This window comes from Macrotis lagotis, chromosome 4, assembly GCF_037893015.1.
Source record: "Macrotis lagotis isolate mMagLag1 chromosome 4, bilby.v1.9.chrom.fasta, whole genome shotgun sequence".
NCBI lineage: Eukaryota > Metazoa > Chordata > Mammalia > Peramelemorphia > Peramelidae > Macrotis > Macrotis lagotis.
The window spans coordinates 110,830,616-110,850,808 of record NC_133661.1 but is presented as its reverse complement, the minus strand read 5'-3'; the positions used below and the strand labels follow the sequence as shown (position 1 = coordinate 110,850,808).

General features: G+C 34.8%; 1 protein-coding gene across 1 annotated transcript in view; it reads right to left on the bottom strand.

The window, feature by feature from the left end:
• Positions 1-12,389, bottom strand: part of LOC141521319 (cilia- and flagella-associated protein 43-like) — a 288,518-nt gene extending 276,129 nt beyond the window's left edge. Inside the window, exons 1-4 of the mRNA XM_074233774.1 lie at positions 12,168-12,389; positions 10,928-11,181; positions 9,034-9,130; positions 6,071-6,238 (exon numbers count right to left, since the gene is read on the bottom strand). Coding sequence (XP_074089875.1) covers positions 6,071-6,238; positions 9,034-9,130; positions 10,928-11,181; positions 12,168-12,232 — 584 coding nt within the window. The 5' untranslated portion in view covers positions 12,233-12,389. The remainder of the gene's footprint in view (positions 1-6,070; positions 6,239-9,033; positions 9,131-10,927; positions 11,182-12,167) is intronic.
• Positions 12,390-20,193: the final 7,804 nt, after the last annotated feature.

The window sequence follows — 20,193 nt, the reverse complement described above, 5'->3', positions numbered from 1 at the left end:
CATAGAAATAGGCTTAAGGTTCAGCCTTGTAAACCCAAAGTTGGTAAATAAGAAAATATGCAAATAATCACTGTTGAAAGAAGCTTCAGAAAGAGACACATTAGTACACTTTGATAGAATAATGACCTGGCTAAACATTCTGAAAAGAAATTTGCAATTTTGATTTAAATTACTAAAATGTCATTAAAATATCCATACCTTTTGACCCAGAGATCCTACTACTACAGACTTATATCCCAAAGATGTAACAGATAAAAACTTTTATGCCCAAGTATTCGTAGGAGAATTTTTTTTAGAGAAATTTCTTTGTGTGAAGAAATAGAAAATGTGTGTCCATTGATTAAGGAATGGTTAAAAATACCTGTATATGAAAGGGAAATCATGTGACTGCAAGGGAAAATTGCCAAATAGTAAGAAAAAGATGAATGGGAAGAATTTGGAGAAACATAAGAAAACTTATATGAACTGGATACTATTTAGCTATAAGAACCAATCTTGATCTCAGAGAAGAGTAGAGAAAATGAACCTCACTGCATTAGGGGAGAATATGAGGCAAGTGGAATGTTAAATAAACTGAAAGACTCAGTTGATGTTGGGTTTCACTACATAGATTTTTTTATTTTTTAATCTTTGTCTAAGGCAATGGCTTAGGGGAAGGCGGAAGAATTTATTTGGAAATTAAAGTGATGTTGAAGCAAAAAATCAGTAAAAATAAAGTTAAACATTCCATTAAAAATAACTCTGAGGGGCAGCTAGGTGGCGCAGTGGATAGAGCACCAGCCTGGGAGTCAGGGAGTACCTGGGTTCAAATCTGACCTCAGACACTTAATAATTACCTAGTTGTGTGGCCTTGGGCAAGCCACTTAACCCCATTGCCTTGAAAAAGCTAAAAAAAAAATTAAAAAAATAACTGCAAAATCACATGACTGTGGGGGAAGAACATAGAACACTCCTATATTATTTTGAAAAATTATAATTTTTTTTCATGGCTAGAGATGAGATAAAAAGAAAAATGAAGGGTGGGCAAGTCACCCACTCTTCATATCCTCTCCCCCCCCACCAAATCTTAGGAAGAGATAACATTTATAGTTCTTTAAGGTTTACAAAATGTTTTGCATAATTTAATCTTCACAAAGATCCAAGATAAGTGCTAGTAGGTGTCACTTAATGAGATTTATTAAATGTGCCTGCTGTGAGTCAGGCCCTGTCCTAAGCAATAAGGATACAAAAAAAAAAGAGACAAAAGACTGTCCCTGCCCTCAAGGAGCTCACAGTCTAATGGAAAGACAACAGACTGTCAAACATATACCAACATGCTTAAACAAGATAATAGGCAATAAACAAGTAGGGTTTGAAGGAAAAAAGTTTGGTAGACGTGAGGAGGGAAGAGGATTCCAGGCATATGGGAAACTAGAAAAAATACTTGGAGTGAAGAGATGGAGTGACTTATTTTACAGATAAGGAAACTTCTTCCACTGACAGAGATTAAGTGACTTAATCAGGTTTACACATTAAATATCAGTCAGGAATGAAACTTAGATTCCAAATCCAAATCAATCAAATTCATTTTATAACCAAAAAGTGTCTCTGAAACTTTCATATTTCATAAATATTTATGAAAAAATAGTAAACAATAAAATAATGCAGTTCTCATATTCTGATCTAGCAAGATAAAGTATTTATGAAAAAGTTATTGATAAGTTTATGAAATCATATTTTATAATTTGATTTTTAAAATATCATTAGCCAAGTAAATATTAAATAGGACCAATTTTAATTTTATTTTAAAGAGTTATATATGTCTAAATATAGGTGGAAAAAATAAAAGAGCTTCAGTACTTTTCATGGACAAATTTATGACACATTTGGTCTTATTCTATCTATTCTAGAACAATTAATAGATTTGTGTAATACTAAACAAATAATTTAATTTGAAATTTTTATAATAATTTAACTACAAGCAAATAAAGAGTTCTCTGGTTTAATAAAAATATCACAAATTTCATTAACAATTACACCATATTATTTATGTAAAATGGAATTTTCTTTTATAATTGAGGAGCAAAATATTGATCTCAATCTCTAGCTGAAAAAGCATTATAAATAGCAATGTCAACAACTATTATTGAGAAATTTTGCACCAAAAAAAGACCATAGAATCAAATTAAAACATCATTTTATGGTGGTTATTACATTGTTAATATGAAAATAATCAAGAATTTCACAGGCAATACATGTGTTAGATATGTCATAATTAAGATTTGTTGTCATAAAATCTAGCAAATTTTTCATTAAAATGAGCTAGAAAATTACATAAATTGTTTTATGAAACATTTTATGAAATGCAAATGCATGGACATGCAATTTTTTAAAAAATAGAAAAAACACATTAAAAATCAGCAATTAAAGACTAAAATGGAAATCCTGAATATTAAAATAGGGATTAATAAAATTGAAAAAAATTCACCTAACAAATAAAACTAGGAACTGGATTTTATGGAAGAAAAAAACATTAAAATAAATCAAAGATTGGTTAATTTGATTTTAAAAAGTGAAGAAAACCAAATTATCAGTAACAAAAATAAAAAGGATAAATGAAGATGAAATTGAAGCAATTATTAGGAGAGATAATGCCCAATTCTATACCAATTCATTAGACTCTCCTTCTGAAAGGCATGAATATTTACAAAGACATAAATTGCCCAAACTAACAGAAGATGAAATAGAATACTTAAATAATCCTTTCTTAATAAAAGAAATTGAACTGCCAGAAATGATTTCTCCAAGAAAAAATCCTTAGTTCCAGATAAATTTAAGAGTCAATTCTGTCAAACATTTAAAGAACAATTAATTCCCAATACTGCTAGGAAGAGCAAAAACAACAAGAAAACTAGAGACCAATTTTCCTAATGAATATTAGATGAAAAAAATTTTTTAAAATACTAACAAGGAGATAACAGTAATAAATCACAAAGATTACAAACTATGACCTGGTGGGACTTAAACCAAGAATGCAAGTTGGTTGAACATTAAGAATAATTCAACAAAAGCAACAATCATATAATCTCAATAAATATAAAAAAGTTTTTGACAAAATACAACACTCATTCCTATTACAAATTCTAGAAACCACAGGAATAAATGGAATTTTTCTTAAAATGATAAATGGTATCTACCTTATTGAAAACCAAGATCAACCACTAACTTTAATGGGGGTTAACTTTAAGTCATCTCAATAAGATCAAGGGTGAAGCAAGGATGTTCAATATTATTCAATACCACTAGAAATGGTAGCTATAGTAATGACAATAAATTAAAGCAATAAAAAAGGTAATGAAGAAACAAAACCATCATTCTTTTTAGATTTGATGTATACTTAGACAATTCTAGAGAATCAACTAAAAATCTAGTTCAAAAAATAAGCAACTTTAGCAAAATTGAAAAATAGAAAATAAACCCATGTAAATCAATCATCCACATTTCTAAATATTATCAACAAAATCAAGCCAAAAGAGTTAGAGAAAAAATCCATTTAAAATAAGTTCAGACAATATAAAATAGTTGGGAGGCTACCTACCCAGGCAAACCTAGGAAGTATATGAAAGCAAATATAAAACACAATTTATACAGATGTAAATAATTGGAGAAATAGTAATTGTTATAGGTATATATATGTATATATAATAAAAATTATAATTTTGCCACAATTAATTTTCTTAGTGCTATATCAATCAAACTGCCCAATAATTACTTTATGGAGCTAGCAAAAAGAACAAAAGATCAAGACTATCAGAGGAATCAGTAGAAAATAAGTGTGAAGGAAAGCTACCAGTACCCGCTTTCAAACTACAAGACAAAAATGGTAATCATCAAAATGATCTGCTACTGGCCAAGAAACAGAATGGTGTATCAATGCAATAGTACATAACCAAGTTTGATAAATCCAAAGATTCAGGCTTTAGGGAAATAATTTTGATAAAAATTACTGGGGAAACTGGAAAGCAGTTTGACAGAAGCCAGGGTAGACCAACATCTACCAAAATGACATCAAAATGGATGTATGATTTAGACAGAAATGCAGCAATTAAAGCAAATTATAGAAGCATGGAAAATCTTACCTGTCAGATCTATGGTTAAAAGACAAATTTATGACTAAACAATATGTAGATGGGGATCACAGGAGGTAAAATGGATTACTTTGATTACATTAAAAAGGTTTTGTTCAAGGGTAAAAACATCACTTGTACAAAAATATTCATAGCAGCTTAGTTTGTGGTGACAAAGAATTGGAAATTGAATGAATGTCCATCAATTGGGGAACGGCTTAATAAACTGTGGTAAATGTATGGAACACTATTGTTCAATTAGAAACCAGGAGGGATGGGAATTCAGGAAAGCCTGGAAGGATTTGTACAAATTGATGCTGAGTAGATGAGCAGAACCAGAAGAACATTGTACAGCCTAACAGCAACATGGGGGTGATGATCAACTTTAATGGACTTGCTCATACCAAGAGGGCAACAATCAGGCACAAATTTGGGATATCTGCTTTGGAGAATGGCATCTGTATCCTGAGAAAGAATTGTGAAGTTTGAACAAAGACCAAAGACTATTACCTTTAATTTTATTTAAAAAAGTTATCTTATGTAATTCTACTATATCTCATACTTTATGTTTCTTCTTTAAGGATATGATTTCTCTCTCATCACATTCAACTTAGATCAATGTATACCATGGAAACAATGTAAAGACTAACAGAATGCCTTCTGTGGGGGATGGAGGGAGGGAAGCAAGATTAGGGGGAAAATTGAAAAATTCAAAATAAAATCTTTAAAAAAAAAGGTTTTGCTCAAACAAATCAGTGTAACCAAGATAAGAAGGAAATCAGATAACTGGGTGATGGATGGATATTTACATCAATCTTCTCTGATAAAAATCTCAATTCTCAAATATATAGTAAATTAATTCATAAAAATAAGAACCCTTTTCCAAATGGTCAATAGCTATGTACAAGTAATTTTCAGAAGAAATCAAAAGCTAGTTATAGACATAGGAAAAAATGATTTAAATCACCACTGATTAAACAAATGCCAATTAAAACTACTCTGAAGGATCACTATCATATTGGTAACATGAAAGCAGAAAAGAGTGATAAATGTTAGAAAAGACATGAAATAAGTCGAACACTGATGCTGGGTTTGTGAACCAGATACACCATTCTGGAGAACAATTTACTATAGGCACACCTTTTTTCATCCAATAAGACCACTCCTAGGGCTGTATACCAAAGAGATCAAAAGAAGAGGAAAAAGATTTCTATGTACAAGGGTATTTATAGTAATTTTTGGTGGTGACAAAGAATTAGAAATTGAGGGGGCTACTCATCAAATGAGGAATGACTGAACAGATTGTGGTATTTTATTGTGATGTAATACTATAGTTCTATAAGAAATAATAATCAAGATGTTTAGGATGGTTTTAAAAAATCAGGAAACACACATAAACTTATACAAAGTGAAGTGAACAGACCCAGGAGAACATTGTACAAAGAGCAATACTGTAATAATGATCACCTGAGAAAGACTTAGCTTTCTGATCATGTCAAGAATCTAGGATAATTCCAGTGGACTCATGACAAAAAAGCTATCACCTTCAGAGAGAAAACTGTTGAACTCTGAGTATAAATTGAAATTTATTTTTTTTGACATCATGGCTGGGATTAAAATATGCTTTGCATTATTTCACATGTATAACAGACATCAGAATTCAGAACTCAACATTTTAAAAAAGTTAAAAGTAAAATAATTTTATTTTTAAAAATTAAAATGAGCAAAAACTGGACATGCTGGTTGTAAACATTTATATATTATTAAGTACCTTTGCATATATTTGATATTCTGATTAGACAACTGTAAATTGACTATTTTCAAATATATATTTTTAAAAAGAAAAATTGAAATGTTTGAATGGGTGTGACACTGGGCAAACTACATAAAAATTTGAAACCACTGACAATGCTGAAGTAAAATGATGCAAGAAAATGGCATTTTCTTATTTTTCTATTACTTACTTGGGTTTAAGATAATGATCCAGGTTGCATCTTTCAATTTCCCATATAGTTACAAAATTTGTATTGGATAAGCATAGTTGGTGCCAGTTCTTGGGGTTAAAAGTCATCTGGCTTGCTTCCATACCTGGTTGTGATCTTCTACACAAAATGACCTGTCTTTTCCAGTTCCTTAAGAGAATAAAAAAATCATATTATGAAATAATAATTACTATGCTAGACACCATGCTAAGCACTTTATAATTATTACATAATTTGATCCTTATGACAATCCTGGGAATTACCTGCTATTATTTCATTTTTACCGATGAAGAAACTGAGGCTTACAAAAATCAAGAGACTTTAACAGCTGATAAATGTCTGAGGCTAGATTTGAATTCAGATCTTTCTCACTCAAGATCCAGTGCTCTTAGCCCACTGCACATCACAAGAAACATAATTTTACTCAATGTCTGAAAAGTACAGTTTCATTATGTTTGCATTAGGACTGTATATAAGACAATAATAAGTTTACAAATAATTTAATAAGATATACAATTTTACATGTGAGCCAAAATAATATATCTTTAATGTTTTAATGCATTTAATGTTAATGCATTAAAACATCAAATATATATATAGATATATAGATATATAGATATAGATATATATAGATATATATAGATATATCGCCTCTTATTAGAGTATGAATCATCATGTAATCCAAACTGGCAATTCAGCAAACCAGAGACTAAGACATAAAAAAGAGATTCATTTACTGATTTAACCATACTTAAGTTTTTAAATGTATTTAATTACTGCATATGACCATGAATACCTGGGAATGCAGAAAATTTTTCACATAGGTAGAGAGTTAAAAAAAAAGGCAAATGACTGACTATCCATAATGACAAAGTGCTAAAGATGCCTATTGAGCTTTCATTCATATTTATTGATCTCCAGAATTTTAAACATCTATTTATTACTTATATGATCAACAAATACTGATTGAATACTTACAAAGTGCAAGGTTCTTAATCAGTGATACAAAGATGAATAAGCCAATCATTCTGCTAGATTGGAGCTTACCAGCTAGTATTGCTTATTCTTCAGTTATTGGGTTAACTTTGCTCCTTTTCACAAGCTATTGAATGGACTTCAGGGCCACAGGAGTAACAAAATGGTGGATTTCATTTTTTTTATGCAATCCCCATGACTTCTCAAATCTCTCCAAAACAAAAATTATTCGCCAAATATTAAACAACTTCAGTTGTTTCCATGGTCTAGGATACCAAGGACCCAAATGTAGGTTAAAAAAAAATCCAATCAAACCCTGAAATACAGGAACCCTGAATTCTCACATAACGTGCCACCAACCTAAGTCCAAGACAAGGATTACAACAAAGTCCACTCCTACACCCTAGTCCCCACTCTTCTTCCTTCCAGTGCAGTAAAGACATGAACTTCAGTCTGAGGAAGTTTCCTCCTCTGACAATTGGATTAGTCAAACCCTATTGGGGGCTGAAACATGAAAGCATGAAGACTGCAAAGATCTGAGTTACCAATGTCAGAGAAACCAAGCTCTGAACTGTTGGTGCCAGATCAGCAAACTAAACAACAGAATGAGTGGGACATGTCACTGGGTTGAGACATTGTGTATATGGGTAACTGTGCAGCTCTCCACTAGTTCAGAAGGAAGAGCACAAGATACAGCTGGGGCCATTTCTGACTCCCCAAAAGTCAGTTGGAGCAGAGACCTGGTGAACCATGAATTGCCCAGTGTGGGAGAAGACTGAGATGGGTTGTGTCCCTTACAAATTTGTGTTATTTAATCTTAGCTGGGCCCTCTCTACAGCAAGTCAAATTTCCCTCCTCTCCCCCATCAATTTATTCCATTTTCCACAGAGTGAAAATATTTAAAACTTTCTCAGCTCTCCTCCAGCTTGTCATGGCACCCAATCCTCCTCCTAGTTATGTTCATATTTCACAGAAAAAATCACAAATAGTTTTCTTCTCTTTTATTATTCATAATCTCATTATAGCCTTCACTCTTGTGTATATATATATATATATATATGTATATATGCACCCTCAATTCCATGCCCTCCTAATTTCTCCATTTGAGTCCATCTGCCATCCCCACTCTGTTCTCCTGGCTCCTCCTACCTAAAAACTACTCATGTTTCCTATCTTTAAACAAAACACATACACTTCATCCTACCATTCTCACTAGTAGCATCTTGTATATAGTAAGAGCTTTAAGCTTGTTGACTAAATAATATTGCTGGAACATTGCTACCATAAAAGACAATGAAAGGACTTTGAATTTTAAGACCTACATCTTTTTATACAGATATATATATTTATATGTTTGTGTATATGTATGTTTGTATTTTCTTTCTCCTCTATAGACTAAGTTCTTTGGAGTCAGATATATTTATTATATCCAGACTTGATACAGTGAATTGTACTTAATAGGGCTTAATGTTAATTATGATAGGGATCATTTAAAATATGACTTTGGTATTTTCCTCATGCTTTGTATACTACTATCTGTCAGGTTCCTTTCAATGACAAAGTATTAAACATTTAAAAATTCTATACAAAACCTTTTTCCTTTACAAGAAGTTCATGTTAAAAAAAAAACCCACATTATATTTCATTCTCTGAAAATAGTTTTAGGGGCATCTAGGTGGCATAGTGGATAAAGCACTGGCCCTGGAGTCAGGAGTATCTGGGTTCAAATCCGGTCTCAGACACTTAATTACCTAGCTGTGTGGCCTTGGGCAAGCCACTTAACCCCATTTGCCTTGCAAAAAACCTAAAAAAAACCCACAACAAAAAAGAAAAGTTTTAAATTCTTTTTGAACAATTTTGTTATATCTCCTTTAGTAAATGATCAAGTTAGGAAATACATTTCTTAAACCATGAATGAAAAATATTGAAAGCAATTTTCTCCTAAATAAAACAAAAATACTGAAACTTACCAAAGTGTAACTTCATGTTCTGGAAGTGAGGAGCAACTAGCCAGGTATGTTCCACAGTAACTAAATTCAAGTAAAGTGTAATCCAACTGAGCATTCCCTAATGCAGAAAATCAGATCCATTTTAGGTATGTCTTCAAATAAAACATTATATAGAGTTCATTTCTCTTTTTTTCTAATTTTTAATTCTAATTTTCTTTTCCCATATCAAATGCTCTCTTTTATGTTCTAATTATATTGCCCCCCCCTTAGACATAACTCTAGGAGTAAAAAAAATGTTAATAGTTATTTTTAATAGACACTAATGATAAAAGAAATATTGTTACCTTCTCTAGTTCTCTATATAGAACTAATTGTTATAAAATAGATTTCCTGGGATGATTTCATATGATTGAAAAAGTATTTTTCACCAATCTGGAACACTATTCACAGAAAATAATTTTCTCCTAATTTTGAATTTACATTTATTTATTTATTTTATTACTTCCTTTGACATCTTTCTTTGGGTCAAATTTTAAAATGCAAAATTACTACTGAAACTTTCATATTTGGTGGATATTTTACTTATTCATAATGCAAGGTACTCACATTACTCTCATCTAGAGGGATAAAATGGGTACATTTATGAAAATGTTATGTTCTAGCTTTGAACAATAAATTTAAAGTATATTTTTGATGATTTTTTACTCAATTAAAAATGTCTTTCTAAAGGAAATAGAAGATATATCAATAATATAAATTATCTAGAAAAGTATTTCTTTAATTTTAAAGGCCTAAGTATATCTAAATATAATTAGAAAAGGAGACCATTTAGCATGACCAAGTATGATACATTTAGTTTTACTCCATCTGAAAAATAATAGTATTTAGAGTTGTCTTGTGATAGTATGCTGAGAGTCTTTGAACCTGAAAAATCTTATTTTTTGGCTTGAGGTGAATAAACAATTGTCTGGTTTTTCAAGCAAAGTATGGATTTCTGCTATTTTGAAAATAAATCTCAATCTTGATTAGTAGATGAATAAGAATTATAAGCTCGGGCAGCTAGGTGGTGTAGTGGATAAAACACCAGTCCTGGAGTCAGGAGTACCTGAGTTCAAATCCAACCTCAGGCACTTAATAATAACCTAGCTGTGTGGCCTTGGGCAAGCCACTTAACCCCACTGCCTTGCAAAAACTATTAAAAAAAAGAATTGCAAGTTCTCAGATACTTGAAAAAGTAACTTGCCATATTGCTCAATTATATATATATATATATATATATATTTAGTTCATTTAAAGATGAATACAATATACAGTATGTCATAAGTTAAAAATAGGTTGTATTCCAAGTTTCTTTGTAAGGAATGAATTTTTTGCCATAGAAACAATTTCATAAGTTATGGTTAGGTTCCCAGGCTAACCTATCAAAATTTTGTTGTATCTGAACTCTATTAGAGAGATAGAATCTACATATATTTTATCTATATTTCACTAATAGTAACCCCATGACCTTAAGTCCCTGGATCACTGTGAGATTTAAGACTTTTTTTCAAAGAGAAAAAAAGGTAGAAGGGCTGTTCAAAGCCTATATAACCTTTTATAGCAAAAGGGGAATACAATATCAGCTATATGTGTATATGAGTCATTTCTATGCTGTTTGATTTCTTCTGGTTCTTTTTAGAGTAATTTTGAATCAACTGTACAAACAGCAATCTAACTACATTTTCAATAAATCATAACATATTACTACTCTGAAAAAAACCACTGCAATTGAACATAAGAATGACCTCCAACAATTAATCCAACATGTCTAAGAACATATTTTTGAAAGTTTTCATTTCTTCAAAAAACAAGAGCTTAGATTGTAAGGATTTTATAATTTTTTTCAATTTCAGAATGAATAATTCTCATAGAATACCTTTTAATTTTGCCCTTTTGGTCAATGTAGGGAAGTTGTATATGTAGATGGAGGGTTTATACTTCTGGTCTGAAAAAGCCACCACTTCATATGGAATATTAGTTGCCACAGCACCCACTTTTCCATGCATACACTGCAGAACAGTCTTTTTCTCTTTTTTGATATTCAAAAAAATTAAAAAGTTTCCACAAGGGTAGCAAATTGTGTTGTTGTTGATAAAAGCAAAATTCTTCAAAGGAAATCCCTGCACCCATCTTTGAGAAAGGATACAATTACCATCAGTAATTATATAGGTTGAATCATTTAAAAAAAACAAAAGGATCATCAGAATCTTTTTTAGTCATGCCATTCCCCTCCCCCAATGATTTAAAAAAATTCTCAAAATTTTCTGTTTATCCAGATTATAGCATGAATTACAGAATTTTCAACACAAAATGAATCTCTATTCTTTTTCCAAAAAGAAATTTAAATCACTTAAGTAATTTCTCTGCTGGGGCAATCTATGGACTGATAGGAATATGTGAATTTAGAGATGAAAGGGGAAAACATGAGAGAAGCCATTCACTTTCTTTTACAATGTACTATCAAAAACATCTTTTAAAAAAATGACTTATGACAACATGTAAATATCTGTTAGCAGATAGAATGCTGATTTAAGTAGAATGAATAAATATGTTACAAGTGAAACAAGAATTCACAGAAGGAAAGAGGAACTTCATATGAGAATGAACTAGGACTAGGTTATATATATGCAATAAAATCTTACAGAGAGGGACATATTTGATGGTAGGGGAGTGTTTTGAATGTTAAAAGTAATGGATCCTCTTGTTGGAGCAAAGGCACAAATGAAAACTTGTATAGAAAAAAAATCCAGTATATATATAGAGTGTATGTGTAATAGGGGTAAATGGAGACAATTAAAAGCCATCTTCCTTTGAATCTATTTACATGCATACTTTCAAGTGATGGTGTCCCCGCGACTCCCACCCTTCAGAGTAAAACGCCCTTGGGGAGAGTTATCAGGGAATGGATGTCAGCGAAAGAGAGTAGAGGTCTATAGAAGACTGGGAGGAGCATAACAGTTGGGTGAAAAAGCAGATGAAAGGGCAATAAAGCAATGAAAAGTTAGAATCATAGGGAGCAACAGAGTTCAGAGGAGGGAGAGGGATGGTTCTCCTCAGAGAGAAAGCGTCACAAGAGATAATGGAGTTCCAAGACGGCGGGAGGCAAATCAAAGCACCTCACAGACAGGGTTGCGCTCAGGTTATTGGGGTCTGGTCCCTCCTCTTGGTCTCTGACGTTCATCGCAGCTGGAGGTATTCAGAACATCGGGAAACTTGAAGGATTCGTGAATCTCCCTCTACAAAAACGCAGCCACCCGCTTCTCCCTTCGGCTTCCAGAAGAAGCGGGGCCGTCTGTTGGCCTCAGTAGCTTAGAGACAGTAACCCTGGTGCCTATTGATTCCTCCAGTAACTGGGCCGATCGTCACAATGGGGGACGGGGGGGGGGGGGGGGGGGGGGGGAATCCAACATCGGGAGTCAAAGGAGAGGGCAAAAATGGAGAAGGCGGGGTCGTGAGGAAATGGAGTTCAGAGAGAAGTTAGGTCACGATAACAGGGCCAAGAAAGGAAAGGGTTTGAGGAAAAAAGCCCTCGTTCCCCGAATTTCTTATGCACTGCAGTCAAGACCTGCCTAATGGGCAGGATAAAGGCCACGAAGGGGCTGTGGCAAACCCAGGCTGATTGGGAAAATACCTGGACATCTCAATCATTTGACAGAGGCTTGAAGATGAGGGGGAGGGGGGTCAGGAAGGGGCCCACTGCCGCGGTGAAATGCTGCAGGCATTAAACATTCTGGTTGTTAAATGGGGGAGGAGTTAGGGCACAGCCTCGGGTGACCCAGTTTGGCTGAATCCCACCGAGTATGTTAAGGCATGAGAGTAAAGATAGTATTTGGCAATGGATTGGTGGGTCTCTTGGACAGGCGCAACCCAGAGGCGAAGGAAGGGGGAGAGTCACTTGCCAAAGGGCATCACCTTGGTGCAGAGAAGAAAATGGCACCAAGCTGGCAGAGCTCGCAGTCACACCTGGGCGAGATCCTCTAAGGGGCCGGAAAATCGAGTTATCTCACGGACAGCAGACACCAGTGGTGGTCACTCCAAGCAGAGAAGGAGATCTGTTGATGACTGTCTTTCTCTAAGCCTTCCCGTCTCCCGAGGCTCCCCCTTCGGCCTCGCCTCCCTCCCTCAGCCTCTTTCTTGGCGCCTCCTCCCCGCCTCACCAGGGTCTGTAAATCTTTGGGGTCGGAGTTCCGAGATGCGGGTCTCCCTTCCTCACCGCAGTCCTCTTCCTCTAGTCTTCACCCCAGCCCCAGTTTCTCAAATCTCGGACATTAGCATTCATCCCGCAGAGACTACCGCAGGAGGGTCCCTCAGGATAATTTGATTGAGGTGGGGAGGGGGTTGGACACTTGTGAAAGGAGCCACCATTCCCTTAGCCTTTGCTTCTAAGAGAGCTGATACGATTCTTTTTAACCCCCTTTGGCCTTTTCTTTTGTAAAATGCTCAACCCCACTCTCTTCCCCACCTCCCTGCAAGTAATAGTGCCTTTGGGTTGCAATATGAAGAGTTAATATGACTCCAGAAGAGAATTCCTGGACCCCACCTCCTGCCTCAGCCCTAGTCATAGCAGTTTCTTGGCTCAAGTCAGTAGTTGCTGAGGCAGTGGTGGAGTTATTTGGAGAATCACACAAAAGCTACATGTGGCCTACAAAGATCACATGGCTAAGGCAGGATTTGAACTCAGGCCCTGACTCCAATACCAGCATCCTGCCAGCTGTGTGGCCCTACTGCTTGCCTGCCAATAGAATTCTTTTCTTTTGGAATGCCACATATTTTATGCATTTTACATTTCTGAGATGGGGTCCTTAGACTTGTCAGACTGCCAAAGAGGTCTGTATCCCCAAAAGATTAAGAACTCCCAGAATGGGAAACTAAAAAACCATACAACAAATGATTGTTAAAAACTATCTTTTGCAAATGATTAGGAAAAAAAAAACCTCCCAGAACTGGAGAATTCTTGAGCACTATATTATGCATCTTGGATAAGGAGATCCCCTGCAGCTGCAAGGTAGAAAAGCACCAAAGCCTTGGGGAGTAGAAGACCTGTACTTAGCCTGAGTAATTCCATCAGGACCTTTACAGTGGGAAGGGGATTACCTTTTCAGCAGCCTTAAAAAGTGTTTGTCTTCTTGGTAGAGACCAACTCACAGTGCCATTATGAATGTTGGTGTGTCAATCTCCAGGGAAACACTAAATTCAATTCTCTTACAAGGGGAGCTAATGGTGTAGGGGGTGGGAGGTACTTCACTATTTTCTACATCCGCTAATGAACTGTGAGTTCTTTTTGACTGTCTGCATTTTCTATAGGGAAAAATAAAAACTCTTCTCTAACTTATTAAAAAAAATTATATTTTAAATGCTTGTATGGGATCTGAGGTCCTAGTTACTTACCTACACTTGTGGAAACTTAGACATGATTATATTTTAAGATTTCCTAGAGTAAACTGAGAGTATAGTAAGTTAAAAAAAAATACTGGTCACATTTCAAGTCCTGAGGTTAGGTCCAGTTTTTGTAAGCCAGATTATGATGAGGTCAGGGGACATAGGTTAGTTTAAGGCTCTCAAAAATTTTTAGATTTATTACTTTTTAAAATTCTTTTTCATTTTAAGGAAAATAGCATGGGGAGGTGTTAATGAAAAAAGCACTTTTAATGAACAAGGAGGTGGTAAGGTAGGAACCTGAATTCCTATTTTTCATTCTTCTTAAAACCACGAATATAGTTCATCCCTTAATTTAGGATCATCTGGATTCTTTTTCTCCATAATTCAAGTCAATTCAACTAATATTTATGAAATATTTACTTGTTTATGATCCATAGTGATAGAATCTATACAATCCTTCCTTTCATGTAATTTATAGCTTCATATAATACTACAGCTACATAAATAACCACAATACAATGTATGAAATAAATATATAAAAAGATACAAAGTTAAACCAAAAGCACAAAAAGACTCTAGTTGCAGCAAGCATTACATTTAGAGGATAATCCAAATACAATGTATTTAAATATAGATTTGGGTTTTTTTAAGAGAGTACACATTAATTTATAAAAGTATTTCTATTAGTGAATTCTATTGATACATTTAAAATATTTACACAAATTTTATTCACTTTTTTTCACCTTGTAAAAAGGTGAGATATACCTGTCATTGCTAGGCCTTTTAAAACTCTGTTCTCATAACAAAAGTACTCCTCCTGGAACCTTAGGGAAAAAAAAGACAAAATTTAATCTGGGGTCATGTAAGAACTTGTCCTAATTGTAGTCTTTGGTAAAGGAAACAAAGACAAATACAACCTGATATAAATTGTGTAATACTGATTTAAACTCTAAACTTTATGTTGACTAGCAAGATCCAAGAATGGTTCTGACTCTATCACCAACTCCTCTGAGACTTAGTGTCCTTATTTAAAAAGTGAAGATAACTGATCTGCCTATTTTACAGGGCTTTTAATAAAATATATTCATGTAGTACAGCTTTTTGAAACCCTAAAGCACTATTCCACATAAAATATTATTTGCTCTTCTGTCTCCTAAGGAATGATTTTCAAAGAAAAGTTAAAAATTCTCTCTTCATCTTTGCCTAAGTATTAAGTTTGAGAAATAAAACTTACTACTGAAGTCTATTGCTAAGATTTTTCACAGAAATCAACCTATCAATGTTGGAAGCAATAAACTGACTTGGAACAATGATGGAGGGGGGCAACAAAGGGAAAAAATAATTAGGTAACAAAAGATAATTAGGTAACAAACTGAGGCACCTACAACTACTACAATAAATATGGAAGTTTAAACATTAGGATCTGTAGGTAATATAAACTATAACAGTCCAATAATACTCCATACCATGGCCAAGACTGACAGTTCCAAAGTGGAAGAGAGATGACCAGTGATGTCGTGAGAACCTGATCTTCAGGCTATGTCAGGGAGAGGGAAACCAGGATAGTTTTTGACAGGCTGGATTCAAGATGTGGCTGTATTCAGCTTTCACCAGTTCTACATGTAAGACTCCTAGGTCCATCTTTATGGACATGATACTCAATGCTTCAGGAAAGCTCAGGGTAGGTGAAGAGGATCAGGTATTTTACAAAATGGCCCTCTGAGAGGGGCCTAAGGTCATAGACAGGGAAGCCCCTAATCAGTTTGGAAACTGATAATGTTGGAGAACTCTAAACATTAAAAATTACAAATGCATGGGGTGGCTAGGTGGTATAGTGGATAGAGCTCCAGCCTTGGAGTCTTCAAATCCTGTCTCAGACACTTAATAATTACCTAGCTGTGTGGCCTTGGGCAAGCCACTTAACCCCATTTGCCTTGCAAAAACCTAAAATAATTTAAAATAATTTAAAAAAATTAAAAAAAAATTACAAATGCAGCAAATCTTGCAGAAAGGGAATTAGGAGAGAAGAAGGACTAGGTAAAATGAAACTGTTTCTTTAGGCTATAATAACTGTGGAGGCTTTTTAATACAGGTTTTTCCAGACTTCAACTTACTACCAACCACAAGACTACAGACTACAGATAACAACTGATGAGATTTGAGAATGTTTCATAGATTAAGACTCAAGTCATTTCTAAAACCAAGTAATATTTATTAATGATCACCCAACTAGAGGATTCTGCTCCTTAGAGAGGATGCTGAATTGGGTGGAAGTAGGCAAAGCTAAACATTTAATTTTTGCAGGGTTCATGCTCTCCAGTGCACTCTTCCTCAAAGGAGACAGAGTGCTAATAAGCTTTATGGATCTGGTCCATGGCAAGTTCACCTGGTCACTAGAGGCAAAGTGGGTGATTATGCAATTGCCTTTCAGGCTAGGCTCCTTGAATGAGATTGCCACACAATGAAGCGGGTTAGGGATTTTTGTTTGTTTGTTTTTGCAAGGCAATGGGTTTAAGTGGCTTGCTCAAGGTCACACAGCTAGGTAATTATTAGTGTCTAAGGCCGAATTTGAACTCAGATACTCCTGACTCCAGGGCTGGTGCTCTATCCACTGCACCACCTAGCTACCCCCAGGTTAGGAATTTTTAAAGGGCAAATGAGGTTATGTTTTCAACACTCAGTATGATGGGGTAAAGAGCTTGTTGCTCTGCCATAGCTTTGGTGGAACTACACATATGGTTATCCAGAATGCATACAGAACAGCCCACTTTGAAGGTATTAATATATGATAATGATATAATTAGCTTGACTTTGTCATAGGTTCACTCAAGGACAATGAAGAAGGGTAGTATGCAGGCATTGCTCCAGGGCATTCCTTCTTTAAATGTTCAGGGTTGAGGTCAGCATGCTATTGGTGCTGTTTTCTTATTGGCTGGCTTCTGTGGTCTAAAAAGGATGATGTGACCAGGTAGTTGTGCTTAGGTCACGATATACTTTGCTATTCTAGTGGAGTCCTATGAAAGAGTAAGGGGATTGGAGGTGGGAGTATCAGCTAGGATTTCATCACAGCTATCATAATTACTAGAAAGCTTTAGAAATTTTTAATCAAGTATATACCACTTTTCAAAATAGATTCAATTGCATTTCAGGTAGTAGAAAAATTATATTCAAGAATAATCCAACATTCAGAGCAACAGAGTAAGAAGTAATTTAAAGTTTAATGAGTCTAGCTTCTTAATCATTACTGCTAAATTATTTCAATAAATATTTGTTAAATAGAAGATATGCTTGGTGATTACCTGACTTCTGCATCCATCAGTTTTTCTGATTAATATATGTCTAACACAGATTTATAATCTTCCTATATGGACTAGGTTGTGCTCAACCTCTGGTAGAGCATTCTGAGCTTTTTTTTGGTCTGATCAGCCACAGTCAGACAGACACACAATAACTTGTCTCTAACATAGTGATGTTGTTTGGGTCTTCTTTGACAATGAAGGACAAGAATCAACCAATCAGCCACCAACCAACCATTATCTTCCTACCCCACTTCTCCCCAAGCTTTCCTTGTTTGCATTTCTTTGGTCTGGTATACTAAAATACTTATCTAATTGGTCTCCTCTCTCCAGTCTCTGTTTGCAATCCATTCCCCATACAGCTGCCAAAAATAATTTTCCTAAAACATAGGTGTGACCATGTAAATCCTACATTCAATCATTGTCTCCTTTTACCAGTAGAATAAAGTATAAACTCTCTGACCTGACCTTTATGACCATTTAGCCTGACCTCAGTCCATTTTACCAAACTTTTTAATTTATTGATCCACTCTATTCCAGTCAAATTTTCCTAACTACCATTCTCCAAATTAGTTATTTTATAGCTCATATTGGAAGAAAAAATTTTACACTAAAATTTAGCTAAAACCCAGCAGAGACATTTTCTTTAACTGCAAGTCATTGTCAGAGATTCTATCACCAATCTTCTTTCTAATTAGAACCCTATTCTTACCTCATATCATATCCCACTCACATTTTATCATAATCATGAGATAAATGATGAAGAAATTATATAGCTTAGATAAAAATACATGGCTTTCAGTATTGGGCTATGAATTATTTGCTAATGGACACTGCTTATCGACACAAAATGAAAGATCTGTCTTCCCCAAACTAAAGACATTCTCTTTTTCTAACAGATCAACTGTAAATAAAAGGGACATCTCTCCAGATTTTGTCCTTAACAAATTTTTCAAGAAATTAAGATCATTCCCTAAATTGTCTTTTATTCAAGGGTGATTAAGTCATAGAGGCAAGGGAGATAATTACTTTAGAACAAGGTCACTTCAAAACATTCTTAATTTTAATAAAGAGTCTCTAAAGCTATATAGGCTTCCACTTCACCTCCATGCCTTTGATCAGGTTGTCCCAGAATGTTAGCATATACTGCTTTCTCATTTAATTGATTCAAAATCTTGGAGAAAGGATAGTTTCCTTATTGACATTTTGTCCCCAGATCTAACCACATAGTGCCTTGTATAGAGTAGATGTTTAATAAATGCTTATGGAATTTACTTTTCTTTCTTCTATTGAGCCAAAATTACCTACTTGTTCTAGTTCTGACTTCTAGAATCATGGAAAGTATGCTTTTGTACAAGATAATAGTTTCTTTTTCTTTGAATTCATTAAAAACAGCTAAGCTAAACATTCTCAAATCTTAAGGCCATATGATACAATTTCCATGGTCAGTTACTATAGTCATATGATATGATTTTGGGCCCTGGACTGAGTCACCCCAGAACCTTCTCTTTAAAGAGCAGCTGTACGGGGTGGCTAGGTGGCGCAGTGGATAAAGCACTGGCCCTGGAGTCAGGAGTACCTGAGTTCAAATCAGGCCTCAGACACTTAATTTACCTAGCTGTGTGGCCTTGGGCAAGCCACTTAACCCCATTTGCCTTGCAAAAATCTAAAAAAAAAAAAAAAAAAAAAGAGCAGCTGTGTGATAGAATGTAAAGAGCACTGAACTTCAGGTCATAGAACAACAAGAGAGAGTTGTCTACTTAGAGTCAATGAACCTGGTTCTACCACTTTGTTGCCTTAGGCAAATCCCCATGATTCTTGTCAAAAAGGGAGGGTGTTGAGTGGGATAAAGTCTGAGATTTCTTCAGTCGAATATTATAGATTAGAATATAGTTGAACTATGTGCCCCTCCTCCCTTGACAAAGCAACTTTTGGGATATTGGTGAAGAGTCAATTGACCCCATCTTATCTGTTGAAGTCCAGATGTCCATTCAATTCCTGGGGCTGAAGGGATATTCTGGTTTCAGTTTGAATTATACGCTCTTTTCATTAGATTAATTTACTAGTCTAGATTGTGAAGGGTCAGTTGTGGGGCGGGGGATTGTATTAGGATAAATGCGATTCTTGGGTCTTTTTGCTTTGGCCTCAATCTCTGTAATTTATTGGAGTCTGTTCCTCGAGAAACCAATAAAACTTTCTCTTTATACCTTGAGACATCTCTGAAATTTATTTAAGTGGCATTTGTCCCACACAGTGTGAAGGTAACTCACAGTCTCAATCATTTACTCCTATAAGGGCAGCTATTTGGCTCAGAGAGTAGAGCACTGGCTCTCAAGTCAGGAGGACCTGAGTTCAAATTTGACCTCACAGACACTTACTACCTAGGTGACCTTGGGCAAGTCACTTAACCCTGGTTGCTTTACAACCAGGGCCATCTCCAGTCGTCCTGATTCATATCTGGTCACTG